Source organism: Macrobrachium rosenbergii, chromosome 12 (genome assembly GCF_040412425.1).
Source record: "Macrobrachium rosenbergii isolate ZJJX-2024 chromosome 12, ASM4041242v1, whole genome shotgun sequence".
NCBI lineage: Eukaryota > Metazoa > Arthropoda > Malacostraca > Decapoda > Palaemonidae > Macrobrachium > Macrobrachium rosenbergii.
In genome coordinates, this window is record NC_089752.1 from 97,233,853 (window position 1) to 97,252,970 (window position 19,118).

The 19,118-nt window shown below is 44.7% G+C and overlaps 1 protein-coding gene across 5 annotated transcripts in view; it reads left to right on the forward strand.

The window, feature by feature from the left end:
• The window catches only part of LOC136843775 (MTRF1L release factor glutamine methyltransferase-like), a 171,081-nt gene that overhangs the window by 107,911 nt on the left and 44,052 nt on the right, over nucleotides 1–19,118 (forward strand). For 4 of the 5 annotated variants that reach the window (XR_010854672.1, XM_067112481.1, XM_067112484.1 and 1 more), the window contains exons 3-5: nucleotides 2,539–2,624; nucleotides 2,971–3,178; nucleotides 12,310–12,435. Coding sequence is in view for 4 of the 5 variants with exons in the window: in XM_067112481.1 (XP_066968582.1) it covers nucleotides 2,539–2,624; nucleotides 2,971–3,178; nucleotides 12,310–12,435 (420 nt within the window). In the remaining variant the exon portion in view is untranslated. The remainder of the gene's footprint in view (nucleotides 1–2,538; nucleotides 2,625–2,970; nucleotides 3,179–12,309; nucleotides 12,436–19,118) is intronic. The other variant, XM_067112482.1, reaches the window with a different exon arrangement.

The following is a 19,118-nucleotide window of genomic DNA, read 5'->3' on the forward strand; positions in this document are numbered from 1 at the left end:
TATGGGGCAGAGGAAAACACCATCACCTTCCTTAAAAATACAATTTGCAACTGGAATACAGTACTTACAAGTTCTGGGATTAGACTAACAGAGGTTTAACATCAGGAGAGAGATCTTTCAAGTCCCACGACTCACTGTCACTACTCTTCACAGTAGCCATGATTCCCGACAAAAAGTACTGCAGAAGATGGATGCTGGGTACCAACTCAAGAAAGGACTGGGCAACATAATTAACCATCTGATGTTCATGGACGACATCAAGCTGTATGGTAAGAGCATCATGAAATAGATACCTAATCCAGACTAAGAATTGTATCTTGGGACATGAGGATGGAGTTTGGAATAGAAAAATGCACCTTGGTCAATATATTTTGTAAAGTAACAAGGACTGAAGGGGTAAAGCTACCAAATGGGAATAGCATCAAACACATAGATGAGACAGGATACCAATACCTGGGAATAATGGAAGGAGAGGATATAAAACACCAAGAGATGAAGGACACAATCAGGGAAGAATATATGCAGAGACATTAGCGATACTCAAGTCAAAACTCAATGCCGGAAACATGACAAAGCCATAAACACATGGGCAGTACCAATAATCAGATACAGCACAGGAGTAGTGGGGTGGACGAAGGCTCAACTCTGCAGCATAGACCAGAAAACTAGAAAACACATGACAATACACAAAGCACTACACCCAAGAGGAAATAGACAGACTATACATAATGCAAAAGGAAGGGGGGAGAGAGCTACCAAGCATAGAGGACTCTGTCAACATCGAGAGCAGAGCACTGGGGCAATATCTGAAAACCAGTGAAGACGATTGGCTCAGGGGTGCATGGGAAGAAGGACTGATAAAAGTATAGGTAGACAAAGACCCAGTAATATACAGAGACAGGAGAATGAAAAACAGAACAGAGGAATGGCACAACAGACCAATGCACAGACAGTACATGAGACAGACAAAAGAACTGTCTAGCAATGAAACATGGCAATGGCTACAGAGGGGAGAACTCAAGAAGGAAACAGAAGGAATGCTCACAGTGGCACAAGACCTGGCCCTAAGAACCAGATATGTCCAAAGAACAATTGATGGAAATAACATCTCACCCATATGCAGGAAATGCAATATGAAAGACGAGACCATAAACTACTTAGGAAGTGAAAGTCCGGCGCTTGCACAGAACCAGTACAAAAAGAGGCATGCTTCAGTAGCAAAAGCCCTCCACTGGAGCCTGTGCAAGAAACACCTGCTAGCTTGCAGTAATATGTGGTACAAACACCAACCTGAGGAAGTGATAGAAAATGATCAGGCAAAGATCCTCTGGGACTATGGTATTAAAACAGATAGGGTGATATGTGCCAATAGACCAGATGTGACGTTGATTTACAAAATCAAGAAGAAAGTATCAGTCATTGATGTTGCAATACCATGGGACACCAAAGTAGATGAGAAAGAAAGGGAGAAAATTGATAAGTATTAAGACCTGAAAATTGAAATAGGAAGGATATAGAATATGCCAATGGAAATTGTACCCATAATCATAGGAACACTAGGCATGATCCCAAGATCCCTGAAAAGGAATCTGGAAAACTAGATGCCGAAGTAGCTCCAGGACTCATACAGAAAAGTGTGCCACTAGAAACAGTGCACTTAGTGAGAAAAGTGATGGACTCCTAAAGAGGCAGGATGCAACCCGGAACCCCACCCTATAAAGACCACCCAGTCGAATAGGATGACTGTGATAGACCCCCCTCCAAAAAAAAATAATATGAATAATTAATAATACAGTGTATTTATGTAAATGGATGTAATATTGCAATCTGTCTCCACTGGCAACATCCTGTGAAGTTTTTTATGCCAGAAATTATTGCACTGTTATTCCTCAAACTAATGATAAAACTGAATGGAGTGAAACTAAAATTTTATGAAGCATACTAGTAATCTCATTCTTTACACTTAGAGCTACCATGTACAATACTCAAATTGTTTACCCTGTGGTGATTTAGAAACTTTATTTTTGGGTAGAATACCTGTATCCTAAAAGAGATGATTAAAGAGTTGGGAGAAGTAAGGAAAAATATGTTGAGGATAAGAAATGTATACAGTATGTATTGTACATTTCGATCTGAAAGCTTTCTCCCCTCCTTGCATGTTACTGGGAGAGTTTATTCATTGATGATTTCCTCTGTATTAATGTTTTAGGATAAGTAGCTGATTTATGTCAGGATTTTAAGACTTGGGACTAGGAGCTCTTATTTTTAAAATTAAACATTTTTGCCATTTATATTAGATTGTTTAACTTTCTGATTTAATGTAGGCATATGATGGTGTGAAGATTATGTTTTAGTATGTGGATAAGAAAACTAAATTTTATAATTAAGCACAGAAGTTAGTGGTAACAGGTTAGTAAAATTTTTTTTTATTAGTTTGTTGGAGATGAATTATCTTTTTGTAGGGTGAATTGTCTCCGTGTTATGATCAAATAGTTTATTAATCTAAGTATCAAAAATACTTTGCAATTTATATTACAGAAAGATCTGAATGTTCTAGGACAGTCACGGCTGTCAGGTGATGTTGCCTCTGAGATGGAACGACTTATGACTTGTCGACTTGCTAGGTATGAAGGATGGTTTACTACTGTGTTGCTTTAGTGAAAATTACCTTAATTACCATTTTATGGCTGTAGTTTCAGTATTCACTTTCAGCAAGTTTATGTGATAAGGGAGCATGCAGTTCATTATTATTATTAAGTAGATTTACCAAACCAAGCTAATTTAAATAGTTCAGACTAATGTAAATATGGTCCATTGCAAATGTATTTATATTATTTGCATAATGCATTGGAAGTTAGTTGATTTACTGATGAGAAGATATGGTTGTCTGTGATTCATTAAATATTTTTTGACTGTTATCATCCAGGTTCCATATTTCACTCTATTATCAATTGAGAACTTTCCTTTCAGAATGCCTGTACAGTACATTGTTGGTAATTGGGACTTCCACTCCGTTACGATAAAATTACGTCCACCAGTGTTTATACCCAGACCAGAAACAGAGCAGTTAGTTGATTTAGCCCTCCGGTGTCTAAATGGAATAGGGAGGCCAAGAGTACTGGATATTGGATGTGGCTCTGGTGCTATTAGCTTGGCACTTCTTAAGAATATCAGTGACGTAAGTTCTTAAACATGCTTCATGTCAGTGATCAAATTTTCTTGACCATTCTCCTCTAGGATTTTTGGACTTCAGTCATATTCTATTGCCAGGAGATTTTTAACCTTACTAAGGCATGGTTAAATTCATTTAGATATGCTTTTACTTTTTAATTTTAGCTCACCCAAGGTAAAAAGTCAAGTGTGCTTTTCTGATTAAAGTTTGCCTGATATTTATCTTTGTATATTTATATATGTCTGACATAAACTTCTCACATTTTTAGCCTCTCCAGAGCCACAGGATCAATTTTGACCAAACTTGACACAAAGCATCCTCGGGTGAAAGGGTGTGAACAGGATTCAAGTTTGTTTATATGGGACCATGCACCCTTCCAAGGGCAGATGATTAAGAAATGGTGAAAATAGGAAGATGTCATTCAAAAAGCTTATCTAGAACTACTGGGCCATAAATGACAAAGCTTAAGTGAAAGCTTCTCTGTGTAGCATAAATTCAGTTTTGCTCTGCAGATTCAGGGTTGTTCTAACCATGACACCAGTGGCTAGGGGGAAGCTGTGTTAGGGGTCCTGGCTTCTTTATGTTTTTGTCACCAGTATTGAAAGACCTCACAAATTTTGGGGCTTAAACTTTTGTCAGTTTTTTCTGTGCTGCATTTCTCTTTAGAAATCTTTGTGTTCATATGAGTGAAAAAGGGATTTTGACAAAGGAAAAATCTATTTCTGAGGAAGGCCCGTGTCACCCGGTGAAATTCCATACTAACACGAATTTCTAGGTATAAAATGCTAGATATACCAGAGAAAAAGAGCTTTCAGGAATGCTGGGTTACTACCCACAGATCGAGCGTCTTCCACAATGGAGACGTCGGTATAACCAAGGGTGAGTGAAAGGATCACAACCACAGAGCCACACTCGACAGACATCCCCATGTCAAAACCCCTCGAAAAGAGCGGTGAACCATTCCAGCCCCCACGCTCATGCGCCCGCCAGGCCGGCGACACCAGCGCCACCTACACTCATTCCAGACTAGCACCACCCCCAGGCTTGGCATGTGCAAGTAGGGGGGGGCGAAAGCAACTTCTGGGAGGGTCACCGGGTGACACGGGGCCTTCCTCAGAAATAGATTTTTCCTTTGTCAAAATCCCTTTTCTGAGTCCAGCCCCGTGTCAGCTGGTGAAATAGTGATAGAGAATCATGCCAAGACTGCAAACTACAGAAAAACATACAAGGTGATCTGAAGAAAAAACACAGGCTATGAAAAAGGATTTAATTAGAATATGTCTCCACATGAAAAAATGAATAGTAACAGGTAAATACATTAATACAACCTTAAAAGTAGAATACAAAAATAGGAACACAATGCAATATAGTAGGCAAAATACATTCAATAATACAAAAATTACAAGGAGTAAATATAAACTTATATCTAAGAACAAGAGAGACATTTACAACATTAGAAAATTTATGGGGTACATGGAGCAAAATAAAAACAGCCCAGTACCCCTAAGACAATCCAAAATCACAGCATATCAAAATACAGTCACCAAAAAGATAATAATAAAGGCAATAATAATATCAATTATGAGGAGCAAGGCAGTGAGGCATGATCTATCCAGAAGGGCAGGCAGAGAAGTAAATGAGGCAGGCGGGCGGGGGGGAAGGGGGAAGGATAAAGGATAATTAAGGTGGGGGGATGACACTCCTCACAGCCACTGCTGAAAATTTCAGGGCTTCGAGTGATTTTAAATAATGGCGTTTAAACACTAGAGGTGATTTCCATCCCGTATATTTGGTAAGTTCGGCAAAATCCATATTATGAAAATAATTAGTGGAAGTAGCAACTGCACGGATATCATGAACCTTAGGGACTGAATCCGGGTTGGCTTGTTTAATAAAATACAGAATTTGCTGTCTTATAGCATTCAGCGAAAGAGTTCCACCTTTCTCTCTGATAAAAAGAGGACCCGACTTACACTGTGGAGTTCTTAAAAGGTAAGACTTTAAGGTATAGACTGGGCATAAAGACTGGCCCTGTGGAAGAGGCACCACCTTCCAAGGGGACCACCTGTCTTGAGGGTCCTCATTTTTAGCTAAAAATCTATGGTCAGGAGAAAGGAGGGCTTCTCCGGACGGGAGGAAACTAACAAAATCATCACCTCTAGAGAGAGCCGACAGCTCTGAAATTCTGGCCCTTGAAGCCAAGCTAATCAGAAATAAGGTTTTCCTTAACAGATCCAAATAAGAGCATTGTGAGTTGTCAATCTCAGATGCTAACTTAAGAACATCATTGAGGAACCACGTAACAGAATGTGGGCGCGATACGGGTCTCAGACGAGTGCATGCTCTAGGAATAGATGAAAAGTAAGAATCTGTAAGGTCAATTTTAAAACCATATAAAAATACCTTCTTCAAGGCTGACTTAGCTGTGGTAATAGTGGCCGGGGCAAGGCCCTTTTCAAACAATGATCTAAAGAAGGTAACCGCTAGGTTAGTAGTCATAGTTTGAGCTTCAGATGCCTTCAAAAAGGAAGCTAATTTCTTGACTGCTGAGTCATATTGTCTGAGAGTAGAATCTCTCTTATCTGATTCTAAAAACAGAGTGTTAACGGGGTCAATGTTTGCTCCCTTTTGAGCAGCGAACTTTATAAAGTCCATAAAACTAGGGCATTCTGAATTTTTAAGGAAGCTGACACAGTCTCGGTTTGTACTACTTGGGTCAATCTGGGATTGGGAATCCGATGACTCCGCAACTTGAGTTCCTGAAGCAGAGGGAACCAGTTGCTCTTCGGCCAATAAGGGGCTATCAGGGTCAGTTGACCTTCGAATGACCTGAGTTTGTGCAGTACTTTCAACAACATGTTTATTGGGGGAAACAAGTATATCTTCTCCCAATTGTTCCAGTCTATGGTCATTGCGTCCGTGGCATAAGCCTGAGGGTCCAGGTTCGGGGCCACATAACAGGGAAGCTTGTAGTTGCTCTCCGTCGCGAACAGATCCACTTGGAGTCCCGGAACCTGGCGGCAAATCCAATTGAAAGACTCTCCGTCCAGAGACCACTCCGTCTCCAACGGAGTGGTTCTGGACAGGGAATCCGCCACCACGTTCCGCACCCCCACTAGGTGGGTGGCTGACAGATGCCAGCTGTGCTTGTTCGCCAGGGAGAAAATAGCTACCATCACTTGGTTTATGCGACCTGATTTGGAGCTGCCCCTGTTGATGCAATGAACTACCACGGCGCTGTCCAGCAACAGCCTGATGTGAATCCGGCTGGGGCGGATTTTCTTTAAGGTTAGAAATACCGCCATAGCTTCCAAGGTGTTTATATGGAACCGTTGGAACATTGTAGACCATGTTCCTTGTACTTTTTGTTTTGGCAAATACCCTCCCCATCCGCTTAATGAGGCGTCTGTGTGAACCACCAGCACCGGAGGAGGGAACTGAAGTGGGACTGTCTTGGACAGGCCGCTGACTGTGGACCAAGGCCGCAGTCTCGCCTTTAAAATCCGTGGGATGGAGGAGACCTTGTCTCTGAGCCTGACATTGGCTCGACTCCGCCACACTCTGTTTATGTCCTTTAATTTTGCTTTTAAGAGCAGGTCCGTCACTGAGGCAAATTGAAGGGAGCCGAGGATTCTTTCTTGGGACCGGCGGGATGCTGCTTTGTCCCTCAGAAATTTCCTGGTAAGGGAAGCTATCTCCTTCCGCTTGGACGACGGAAGGGATAACGTGTACGAGGACAGATCCCACTGGAGGCCCAGCCACTGGAACCGGGACTCCGGAGTCAGGCGGGACTTCTCTCTGTTCAGCTGAAAGCCTAACGACTCCAGGAATTGATGACTATGGCCGTGGCCTTCCGGCACTCTCTAGAACTGTTGGGGCCCAAATTATCCAATCGTCCAGGTACGCTGCTAGGGAGATCCCTCGGGACCGGAGTTGCTGCACTACCGTTTCCACCAGCTTTGTAAATATCCTGGGGGCTATATTTAGACCGAAAGGCATGACCCTGAAGGAGTAGGTTTGTTTCCGAGTCTGAAACCCAGGAACGGAGAGAAGTTCCCGCAACCGGGACGTGATAGTAAGCGTCTGAAAGATCGATAGAGGTGGTGACGGCTCCACGGAAGTAGAGTCCGTTACCTGTGCTACCGTAAGCATGCGAAATTTGTCGCATTTTATATAAAGATTTAGACGCGACAGATCCAGAATCACTCTTTGCTGATCGAGTCTTTCTTTGGGACAGTGAACAACCTGCCTTGAAATTTGAGGTGCCTTACTTTCTTTATTGCTCGCTTGTTGAGCAGTTCCGCCTACATAGTCCTGTAGGACTCTGGAGGGTGGCTGGTAAAACCTGATCAGGGGAGGGGGGTCCTTGGTCCAGCTCCAACCCAGACCTTTGGACACAATGCTGTGTGCCCAAGGACTGAAGGACCACTGGTCTCTGAACCAGTAAAGACCACCACCTACCTGACTGGTCTCAGTGGGAGGAAGCGGGTTTGTTTCCTCTACCACGTCCAGGTTTTCCTCTTGGGGCGGTGTTAGCTTTGCCTCTGTAAGGGGCCCGACCTCTTCCCCCCCTTGCACTCCTATTAAGGCCGTGAAAGAACCCACGGCCCTCATAGGTGGGATTGTACGCCGGTGAAGAGACGTACAAGGGTGCAGCAAGGGATTGAGCTGGTTGGACCAGCACGTACTGTTGGGGATGAGCCTTAGAGGTGGAGGGCTGGGCCACTGCCGAGACCGGGACAGCTTGGACAACCGTCTGGTGATGAGGTCTCTTATGTCTCCTGAATTGTTTACCAGACTTGGTCTGGGAGCCGCCAGATTCTGGGGTCTTCGCTTGTAAGCAGACCGCTTTGTAAGCAGAGATAACCCAACGTGAGCGAAGACTTTGGTTGGCTCTAGTAGCCTCGCTCAGCACACTGGCTACATCTTCATCTGGGAAAAGGTTAGCGCCCCAGATAGAGCTCTTCATGAGCTTGTTAGGCTCATGACGTATGGTGGCATCGGCAAAGATGAATTTCCTACACTCCAGCTTAGCCACCATAAAGTCATACAGGTCTGACTGAAACCCTGCTAACAGGGATTTAGCCAGAACCTGGAAGAAGGGCTCTTCTGCACAGGAGACGGCAGTCGCTTCTGTGAGGCAGACGGAGTTCAAGGACCGGCCTAATCTAGTCCGGGCCTCAAATTCTGCTTTTAGCAAGGCTTCCGGGAGCTTAGGAAGCTGCTCGCTAAATTGAGTAGACGCGCAGTGAGCATCCAGCTTTCCCACAGTAAAGGTGGACGGGGCGTCTTTCCAGAACTCCTCACCTCCTGGGAATACCAGGGATGTGGAGTCTGTCTCCCTTAATTGAGGCAAAGGGTTGCCTTCAAAGCAAGCTCGAGCCATAGCCAGAGCCACTTTGTTGATGCAGGGAGTAGGCAACTTATCACCTAGGGCAAACATGGTGTAGTTGCCCTTAAAAGGTGTAAGCTTGGTGTTCTCTGCCTGCCACTCCGTAAGAGTGCGCAGGAGAGTAGACTGAGCTTGGTCCCTAGGAAAGATCACCGTCTCTCTAGGGACCTTGTCCGACCGTACCCAGGCTTCCTCCGTCAGCCTAACGAAGCCTGGGTAAGGAGGCAGGAGATCGGGAGGGAAAAACTCCAACTCCTCCAAACGTCTCATGCCAAGACCTTCAATTGTCAAGGTGTCTTCATGCCGAATGGCACGAAGAGCAAAACGCCAAGGGTTCCCGACATCGAAGGGAGGGAGATCAGCCGTGTCCGGGATCTCATACTGCGGTTCGGCTCCGCCGGAGCGAGCCATCCCCGCCAGTATGTTGTCATGGCTGTGAAGCTTCTCTGATATTTTGGAGAGCTTCGACTCGACCTCCGCCGAGAACCTCTCAAGAAGCGAGTTCGCAAACGCCTCAGGGTCAAAGGCAGGCTGGCTTGGTCTTGGTGCCCTCTTACTTGCGCCCTTGCCCGAGGTTCCAGGTTTGCTCCCGGAGGCTACAGGTACGGAGACCTTAGCCTTCGACGGGGGGAAAGGAGATGCTTTCCTGGAAGACGAGGACTTAAAGCCCTTCGCCTTCCATGAAGTCTTCAGCTTCAACTTGGGGACAGCTGATGGAGCCCTGTCACCCAAGATGGAAGACTTTCCAAACCCTGAAAAAGAAGATGCAGAGGAAGATGGGAATCAAATAGGGCGCCCGCCCCCGCAACCTCACTTACCTCGCTACCTACCACTTGGTCCGGCTCCGTGTTCATAGGTTCCAGGTCCAAGTCCAAGGCGGCGACGTCCTCCAACACCTCCGCATAAAGGATATCCTCTTGGGGTGGCTGGGTCGTGTCCCGGATCTGCTGGATGATGGGGTTGGCCAACTCTTCGGGGACAGCAGCAGCAACCCGGGCGCCGGGGTAAAGCAAGTCATGCAATTTGGCGTCGAGGACATAAGGCTTCCCCGACGGTACATTTCTTCCGAACCCAGCCACCCAGGCACGGAGAGACTCAAGGGAAGTCTTCTTAGAGGACTCGTCCGCCTGGAAGAGAGCAGGCAATTAGGGCTAAGAAACTGAATATAAACCACGAATACAATATAGGCACTAAATAGACTGAAAAGACGTAAGGAACGGGAAGCGATATCTTACCGACTCGTCCTGGATACTAGCGCACAGAGCGAAGCAGACCTCACAGCCATCGGGGTGCCAAACAATAAGGTCATCCAGCCGGACCGCACAGCCAGCGTGGGTCTGGCACACCACGTGCCCATAGGGTTGCTGGAGGGAAGCGGCGCACCCCGGCTCCTCACAACGAACAGTCTGTAAGTGTAAAAAAGTATATGAACCTACCACTCTAAGCAACCTAAAGCCGGTAGGCCAGGGTATTTCGACCTACTACCGGAATACTCCGGCGGAGAGAAAAACCCCTCGTCAGAGACAGGGCCACCAAGCCATAAATTAAACAGAGTGGTAGGCAAGTTACTTCCCGGTCACCGGAATACTCCGGCGGAACGGAAGAACTGAGTCAACAGGGCCCTACCACAAGGGTTGCCAGCAATAAAGACGGCGGAACCCCAGGGCAGGACACCGGACCGTAAATAAAACATATAATACTAATGAATATATATGCGTAGTGGCGGAGTGAGAAGCTCACTCCGCCAGAGGATAAATATATATATATAAAATATAAGTGATGGCAACGTATTAGGTAACAAGGAAAGAATCGTTATCCGGAGACCGGAGGCATCTCTCCCCCCGGAGCCCGAACCTCCCCGCCAGAGAAACTATAGGTGGGTGAGGCAACTGTCATCGCAAGGCCAAGAATAATATAAGCTGGAGCAGGCGCCAATCAACCCAACTAAAGCAAATCAAACGGAGAGAGGTCGAGAATAAAAGAAAGAATGTTCGAAACCCGCTCGATCCTAGAAGAGTAGGTAAACGAAACATCAAAACAAGCTCAGCGCTACCGGGGACTTGCTCTGGGAGGGAACGAATCACTCCACCAGGGGAAGTCCCCAACTCGGAGAAAACGCCATCTAGCGTCACCCGCACGAGAATAGGCAAGAGCTGGCCTGAGATGGGGAGGGGGAGGGAGGGTTGGTGGGGTAGGGATGAGGAGTAGGCTAAGTCAGGAGAAAACAGGAGGCAAGGGAAAATGCTTCACCCGCTCGACTGCAATCACACGCCACGCCAAGTAAAATAATACTAGCGATGGCAGGACAAGCCTACCCCCGAGGAAAAATGGATAGCGACCAAGGTCTCAACACGCTGACTCCTGCCTAGACAAAGCCTAGGTCAACGCTCGTGCCTAGGCATAGCCTAGGCTAACAGAGAGGGACAAGGGAAGGGTGGAGAAGGAAATAACAGGGAGAGAAATTTCTGTGCCGAAGTACAACCAGGGTCGAAAGAAGGGGGTAAGGCTAAATAGCCTAGAGGAGACACACCCAACGAACTCTACCCCTTCGAAAAGAAGGGGGAGGACAAAGGGGTCTCACTCTGCCACCCAAATAACGGCCCATGGGAGAAACAGCAACAAAAACTCCCTCAACCTGAGGATCCACCCCACGCCTAACCTACGAGGAGAGTGGGAGGTCAAGGAAGCAAATACGAGCCTATCAGTATGAAAGGCAAGGGGAGAGACCCACACAACAAATACCCAATAAAAAACCATCACAAATATACATAATATACATAACCCAAGAATAATGTGCATGTGCGAGGTGCGTAGCCTAGCTCCGAGGAGCAGCCAGACAATCGAGCTGATGCTACCCCGAATGTTCAAGGCAACAAAATACGTATAGCACCAGCACAACTATATGATAATAATAATAGTAAATAAGTAAGACCAACATGGGAACCCATCCCGGAGGGAGAATCCTAAGCGGGAAATGACGGGAACCCTATAGGGGAACCCGCCATAAGGGTCAGATATACAAAAACGAAACACCGATAAAACACCCGCCCAGGAAACACAGCCAGGATGAGATCCAGGGGAAAAAGATAAGTAATATAACGACAAGGAGACAGCCCAAACAGAATAAACTGGAAGGGTCATCTCATGGTCAACATGGCTGGCTGGGGGACGCCGTGGCGTCATAACAACAATCCTATATAATATGAAAATACGGACTGATGCAGCCACACTTATCATAAAAATCCCACAATAAGATGGTACTTAACTTAGAGATGTTAAAGCTGCTTGAAGACATGCTGGAAACGCAGAAACACCCAAAAAATCAAAAGCACAAAAATTCTCAGTGACGATGATCACGTGCTAGAAAATGGAAAGAGTGTAGGTGGCGCTGGTGTCGCTGGCCTGGCGGGCGCATGAGCGTGGGGGCTGGAACGGCTCACCGCTCATTTCGAGGGGTTTTGACATGTGGATGTCTGTCGAGTGTGGCTCTGTGGTTGTGATCCTTTCACTCACCCTTGGTTATACCGATGTCTCCATTGTGGAAGATGCTCAATCTGGGGGTAGTAACCCCAGCATTCCTGAAAGCTCTTTTTTCTCTGGTATATCTAGCATTTTATACCTAGAAATTCGTGTTAGTATGGAATTTCACCGGCTGACACGGGGCTGGACTCAGAAAATCAATTATTTGTTTTATCACACCCATCATCCAATGATAGCCATAAATATTCCCCATTTCATTTTCCAGAGACAACTGGAATGCAGAAATAGAGGAGTTCCCACTTTGTTGTTCGTGTGTCCATTCTCCAAACTGTCCTCCAATGGCAGTAAAATGATTGCAAGTGTATCCTGTGAACTCAAGCACACATGCTTAGTATGCTCTTGGATTTTTCAAATTTTGTGCTCATTTTATTACTTTTAAGTTCATCTTATCAGTATTATTTCATTTCTAGCTACCTATTTTTACTTTGATTATTTTTTTCCCTTGAAATGACTAAAATAATTGAGATAAGTTTTTTTGCCTTTGTGAATGAATACCTGTTCTGTTCACTTTTATGTTATTAGTTAGCTGTAGGTATTGGTTTCATACCAGTTTCATGTTGGTATGGTAATGGTGCAGGGGTATTATAGCTGGTTCACTTAAGGTAGATTCTTGGGCCTACGAGAAATTTGTTTGGTGACCTCTGATTGGCTGGTACCGGAGGTAGGCGGCTCGCTCACTGTCTCAATTTTACGTCTGTAGCTGAGAGAACTAGCAATATGTGTATAATTCTTCATTTATCTCACGTTTTGCACAAGATAGGAAAGTTTTGGTCATACCATAGGATTTGGTGTTAACTGTACAACTGAATCATGATTTCCTGAAATTAATAAGATAAAACACAAAGGAATTACAACAAGTAAAAGTGAAGAGAGAAGTATTTAATTCTTTATACCTGGTTTTACTTATCATCAGATTTTGCATCATTCATGCGATCAAGATGAAATAAAACTTGTGTTTTCATACAATAAATTCACCCTGAATACTCTGGTGCTTTCAGATTTTAGATGCATGTGATAAGTGAAGAAAAAAATGAAGAATATGTCTTATTATGTTGCATCCGTTCATGACTCAGTTTGGCAGTAGTGCCGAGAGACGGTGGTCTGCAAACAGCGAGAGCTTTGAGGCTCCATTGACAGTTGCCAGTTAGTGATATGAGAAGTTTGCAGTTTTGACAATATTTACCGTATTATTATGTCATTACATTTTCTGTAATTAAATGCATAGAATTCCCATTATGACTGTCAAACATTTTCACTGCAGTATCATATGCAGTAAACCCCGTATTCACGGGGGATGCGTTCCAGACCCCCCGTGAATAGCTAAAATCCTTGAATACTTGTAACCCCCCCTCTAAAAACGCTTGTAACTGTCTACCATGAAAGGTCAAACACCAAAGTATGCCTAAAAATACCAGCCTATATCAAATACAGGCAGTCCCCAGTTATCGGCAGCCTCGGTTACTGGCGATCCGGTTTTACGGCGCTTGTCTAGCAACGACGATAACCAGATTTTCGTCACTGATAACAGGTTATCGGCACTGATAACCGGTTATCAGCCCTGGTCGCCTCTTATCGGTGGCGCTGCTAACCGGGGATCAGTGCTATTATCGCCGATTTTCGGTTAGCAGCGATTTTCGGTTGTCATCACGCTGTTGGGAACAGATCCCCGCCGATAACTGGGGACTGCCTGTATACATTAAACTATTACCTTATTATTGTATTAATCTTTAAAATTATATTTTATTAATATCATTTCCAAGCCATCTTAAACATTTTTTTGTTAAAAATATATGTAAGTACTGTATGGCTTACAGCTGTAGGTGAAAATAATCCAGTCCCCCCTACGTATTCAACCACGCACATTTTCTTTCATACAGTTAAAGCCGTCCCATTTTATTTTAGAGCGGAACTATTGGTATTTATATGTAATTCACAAAGAGAGAGAGAGAGAGACAAAAAATTAAAAAAATACATATGCACATTTTAAAAATTTTAATACTACATACATATTAAGATTACTACATACGTAAATCATACGGGTACTCACCAGTGATGAATATTGATTAAAGATGATGATGATGAATTAGCTGTGCAGTCTGATGAATGACGAAGATATGACTGCACAGCAAAGCAGAGGAGTTACAACTCATCTGAGGGTGCCTCTTCACCTTCAGGAGGCACTTCTTCAGTTGATTTGGGAGGCACTACTTCCGGCGATTGGGGAGGCACTTCTTCAGGCAATTCGAGAGGCACTAATTCGGGTGATTTGGGAGGCTTTGGAGGGGCCTTCTTCGTCCGTTTGATGAACTTGGTGATAGGCAGCTGCTGTCGCTGCTTCTTCATGACGGTGAGGGCTTGATTATAGGGATCCAATGCTAAATCAAGGATGTTTGAAAACTTTCAGGAGCATTCCATATAGGGACCCCATGTTGAAATATACTCCTGCGTATCCTTGATCATTCTCTTAACGTGGGACAGACGTTCCAAAGTCAGGCCTCCCTCCTCTTCCTCCTGCTCCTCCCCTGAACCTGGTGTATCTTCTTCCTCACTGGCAGACTTCGTCAGGTCTTCCAAATCCTGGTCCATCAGGGGGTCAGAGTGGGCAATCAATGAGGGTGCCGACTTCATTCTCGGTGATGTCCTCAAAGCCTTCTCCACCTAGAATCATGAACACACTCCAGCCACAACTTGTTCCAGCATGTGTTCGGGGTCTCCTTCATGTCATTCAGTGATCGGTTGATGATGGTCAGACGTGGCAATCGTGAATTTACGCCAATAGTCTTTTAGCGTAAATAGTCTTTTAGAGTATAGCGTGCCTTGAAGGCACGGATCACGCCCTGGTCTGCCTGTAGCAGTTCCCAGGGATCTCTTCAGCACTTCTATGATGCTTCCTCCATTACATGACAAACAGCAAAGGGTCCAGGGATCATTCGTGAGGGACATGAACATTCAGTAAGTTACCCATAGCACCACTCAGTCACCATTGATACCTTAATCATAATATACACCAATAGCCCTTTTAATGAAATCTAAATCATGCAAAAACAGAAAAAAAATACATAAGATTAATGCATGAGACCAAGCTATCGAATCAAAAGATCTTATGTTCTTTCACTTGGGATTAAGGCAACCCTGAAGAGAAAGCCTTCTAATGCCCACCCAATGACCCTTAAGACTCCAACTCCTGGAAAGAAAACAAATTTTGTCTCTTCCAACAACTGTGTCATTGGAAGAATAAAGTCTGCAGTAATATGTATGTATATTGCTATATACAGGCATTCCCCGGTTTACAACATTCCGAGGTTACAACGCTTTTCAAATATATTCATCAGAAATTATTTCCCGGTTTACGACGCATGTTCCGGGGTTACGACACGTCATACGCCGATCCGACGGAAGAAATATGGCTCCAAAACAGCAGAATAATCATAATTTGGAGGTTTTCTTGATGAAAAACTCAATAAAAATGCCGTTTACATTATTTTCAATGCGCCCAAAGCATTAAAAGTAAGGTTTTCTTATGATTTTTCACGATTTTCGACGATTTTTCGGTTTACGACGCGGCGTAAAAACGGAACCCCCCTTGTAAACCGGGGACTGCCTGTACAGGAAGCTTTTGCCAACTTGATCAGTTGGCCTCTTCAGCCTGAATTCAGGCTGAAGAGGCCAACCTTTAAGAGGTGCAAAAAAAAAACGAGCAGGTAAAAGAGAACTGCTAATTTATTCATGATCCAGGTGGTTTATATAGCGGCAGACTGGCGTCGAGCCGCGGAATACAATGGGAGCCTCAGTGATCTGAGGTCGATAATAAATAACAATAAATACAGCCATCGAGTACACTTTACAAAGTGAAAATAGACAGAAGTGAAATTGGATACAATCTTGATGCTTGTGAAAGGAGAAACATACGATACACAATTGATAACAGGTAAACAAATATATACATAGTTTAAATGATTGAATTTACGTGACCTGGCACGTCAGGCGTGACTAATTGTAGAGGCAAAGAAAATGGGACGTCTCCACAGAAAACTTGCTCAGCAGAGACTTTACAAATGACTTTACAGGTGAGACTTTACAAATGACTTTACAGATGACTTTACAAATACTCCCCCCCCCGAAAGACGTGGGTGATGTCTGATTAGTCGGCGTATCTGCTGGGGTGCTGAAGGGTGCAATGGGTGCGTGAGGACAGCGGGGAAATGCCCTTTGTGTGGGGGTGCCTGACTGCGGGTGTGGGTGGGCTTTTACGGGGGCGGCTGTGTGCCCGCCCCTTACGAGGGCCCGGCTGCGGCAAAGGCTGACCAGGCAGAGGGTGCGATGCGGTGACGTCTGTGTCCTCCTCCAGGAGGGCAGGCTTGACCAGGTTTATTGACACCCGATCGTTCCTCCCGTGAAGTGCGAGCAAGAACGCCTTATTGTTCCGCTCCAGCACGCGGAAGGGTTCCCTGTAGGTCCTGGTCAGGGGTGGGCGGACAGCGTCATCCCTGATAAAGATGTGGGTGGTGGAGGCCAGCCCGGGCGGCGTGAAGGTGGCTAACCTGTCTGTGTATGTCCGCCTGCAGGAGCGAACTTGCCGACTATGTTGTGAAGCCTCTGGACTGATGGGTTGTGGCGATCCTCTGTCACAAGCTCGCGCGGGACCACGAGGGACTCGCCGTAGGTTTTCTCAGCCGTGGATGGGGCGCCGTCGGCCCTGGGGCCGGTTCTCAACCTGAGGAGGACCCACGGCAGCTGGTGTTTCCAGTCCCCGGCGGTGCAGCGGGCCATAAGGGACGCCTTCAGGGACCTGTGAAATTGCTTGACTAAGCCATTGGCCGCTGGGTTGTAGGCCGTGGTGGTGTGATGCGTTGCCTCCAGCAGCCGTGAATGGGCGAATTTTCCATGAAGAATGGGTAGATACGTTCCACAGAGAAATCCGCGAATACGAGAGTCCGCGAATAGTGAGACCGCGAATACGGGGGGTTTACTGTCATAATAATAATATATTGGGAGAAAGCCCTCTTTTAAGCAAGTAATGTTGAATGAAATTGCTGCATCAGCTACATTTAATTTGTATAGAGTCTTCTCTATTTTTCTAATTATTTTTTTTTCTCTGCTAATTCATTGGGCGAGTAATGTTCCGATGTTATTCATCTTCAGGAGGGAAATAGGTGAAATTCAGGGATTCCATATATCCGTGTATTTTAATATGGAGGACATAATCTGTAGAGTTTTCTACAATGTATGCATTTGTCAATTAAAGTATACAATTATTTCGCCAACATTTCCAGGTAGGAGTGGATTGATGTTGATGGGTGTGTCTACTCAATATGTAGTCAGGGTCAGCAGGGTGTAGGCCTCTTGCTGAATTTTGAATGGCTGGGGCAGGGAGCTGGTCTTCTACTGGCTGGTGAGAGTTTTCTTCAAGCCAATTTTTCAGGCATGAAGGTCACGCTGCCGCAGTCTCGCTGACCGGCGGGGTAGGGGTATGGCATCACTGGGTGGTGCGTGACGTTGCGTGATGTCACAGCCTGGTGTTCCTGTACGTCTATTCTCATTGGTGGCGGGATTGTTCGCCTGATCTGGTGTCTCTAGGCCGTGGGTGTCACTTGTTCTGGGGTCGGTTGCAGGTCTTGGTATTACTGCCCTGCTTATATTTGTAGGAAGGAAGAGCACTTCCTGTGTTGTATTGATAGAGGGTTTCTCTTGCTGGATGAGGAGCGCCTCTAGCAGTCATAGACGTCGCGAGTCTGGGCTCTCCCAATTATCGTGGTGTTTTTGATAATTTTGTCACGGGAGATGACGTCCTGGTGTGAGTATACCCATTATTCGCGGAAAATTCGCCCATTCGCGGTATTTTTCACTGAGAAATATTCACTAATTACTGTATTTTTTCATATCATTTTCATGACTAAATGCACTTTTTTGTGATGAAACTATTAAAGTACTCAGGTATAAGCATTTTTAGAGGGTTTTTGTGTTTAAACTATCAATATAGGCAGTTCTAAGTGTTTTTAGAGGGGTTTTAAGTATTCATGAATTTTAGCTATTCGTGGGGGGGTGGGTGCAGTACGCATCCCCGCGAATATGGGGGTTTACTGTATTTATTATTATTATTATTATTATTATTATTATTATTATTATTATTATTATTAATGTTTGAAAATTAGTACTTATTATTTGGAAGAAAATATATTTATTATACAAAACAAATAAACATATACTGTATATGTACCATAAAAATTCTCTCATCTCAGTAAGAGAGAGAGAGAGAGAAATTATTACTTTTATTATTTAATGTTATTTAATTTACACATAAAGGCTTGAAAACTTATAAATTACATAAAAAATTAAACATAAACACTTTTGCAGAGTTTCTCAGTACTGTATTCGCAAATGTTTGCGTGTCTGTGAAAAACTCGTGTGAGAATTAGTTAGGTTCCAATGAAAAGTTCGCGTGTCTGTGAATTCGCGCAACTTGAATTGCGCAAGTTCAGGGTATTACTGTACTATGGTGATGCTACCCTTCTTTACTAAAATGAAGATCTTGACCGCTGAGAGACACAGAGACTCCTATCATGTTCCTTCTTAATTCTGCAGATTAGCAATGGTTAGCTGAGACCTTGATGCTGTGACCTGACAAGATTGTAACAAGTGCTTGAGGCCTTAGAACTCTAAGAGGTTGATGTGCACATACTTCTGCTCACTTGACCAGATACCCTTTGCTTGACAGACCAAATGGTGGGTGCCTTAGCCTGTGTTAGAAGCATCTGCAGAGTTTGCTGGTCTTGCTGCCTTCAGAAATTGAGAAGGGTGCAAATTCTGAATCCACTGTGATGAACCAGTTTCCCTAGTTACCCCAGGTGACCTAGCAGTAACAGCCAGGATTTGACTATGGGTTAATGATGACAAAGAAACTCCTGGATAGTGTCCTGAAAATGAGGTTGATGATGGGGTGCCCCTTCTATAATTCAGTCTTGACTGTGAATGTTGATGTCTGTAGGTCATGATGTTAGAGGCTGTTTCCAGAAA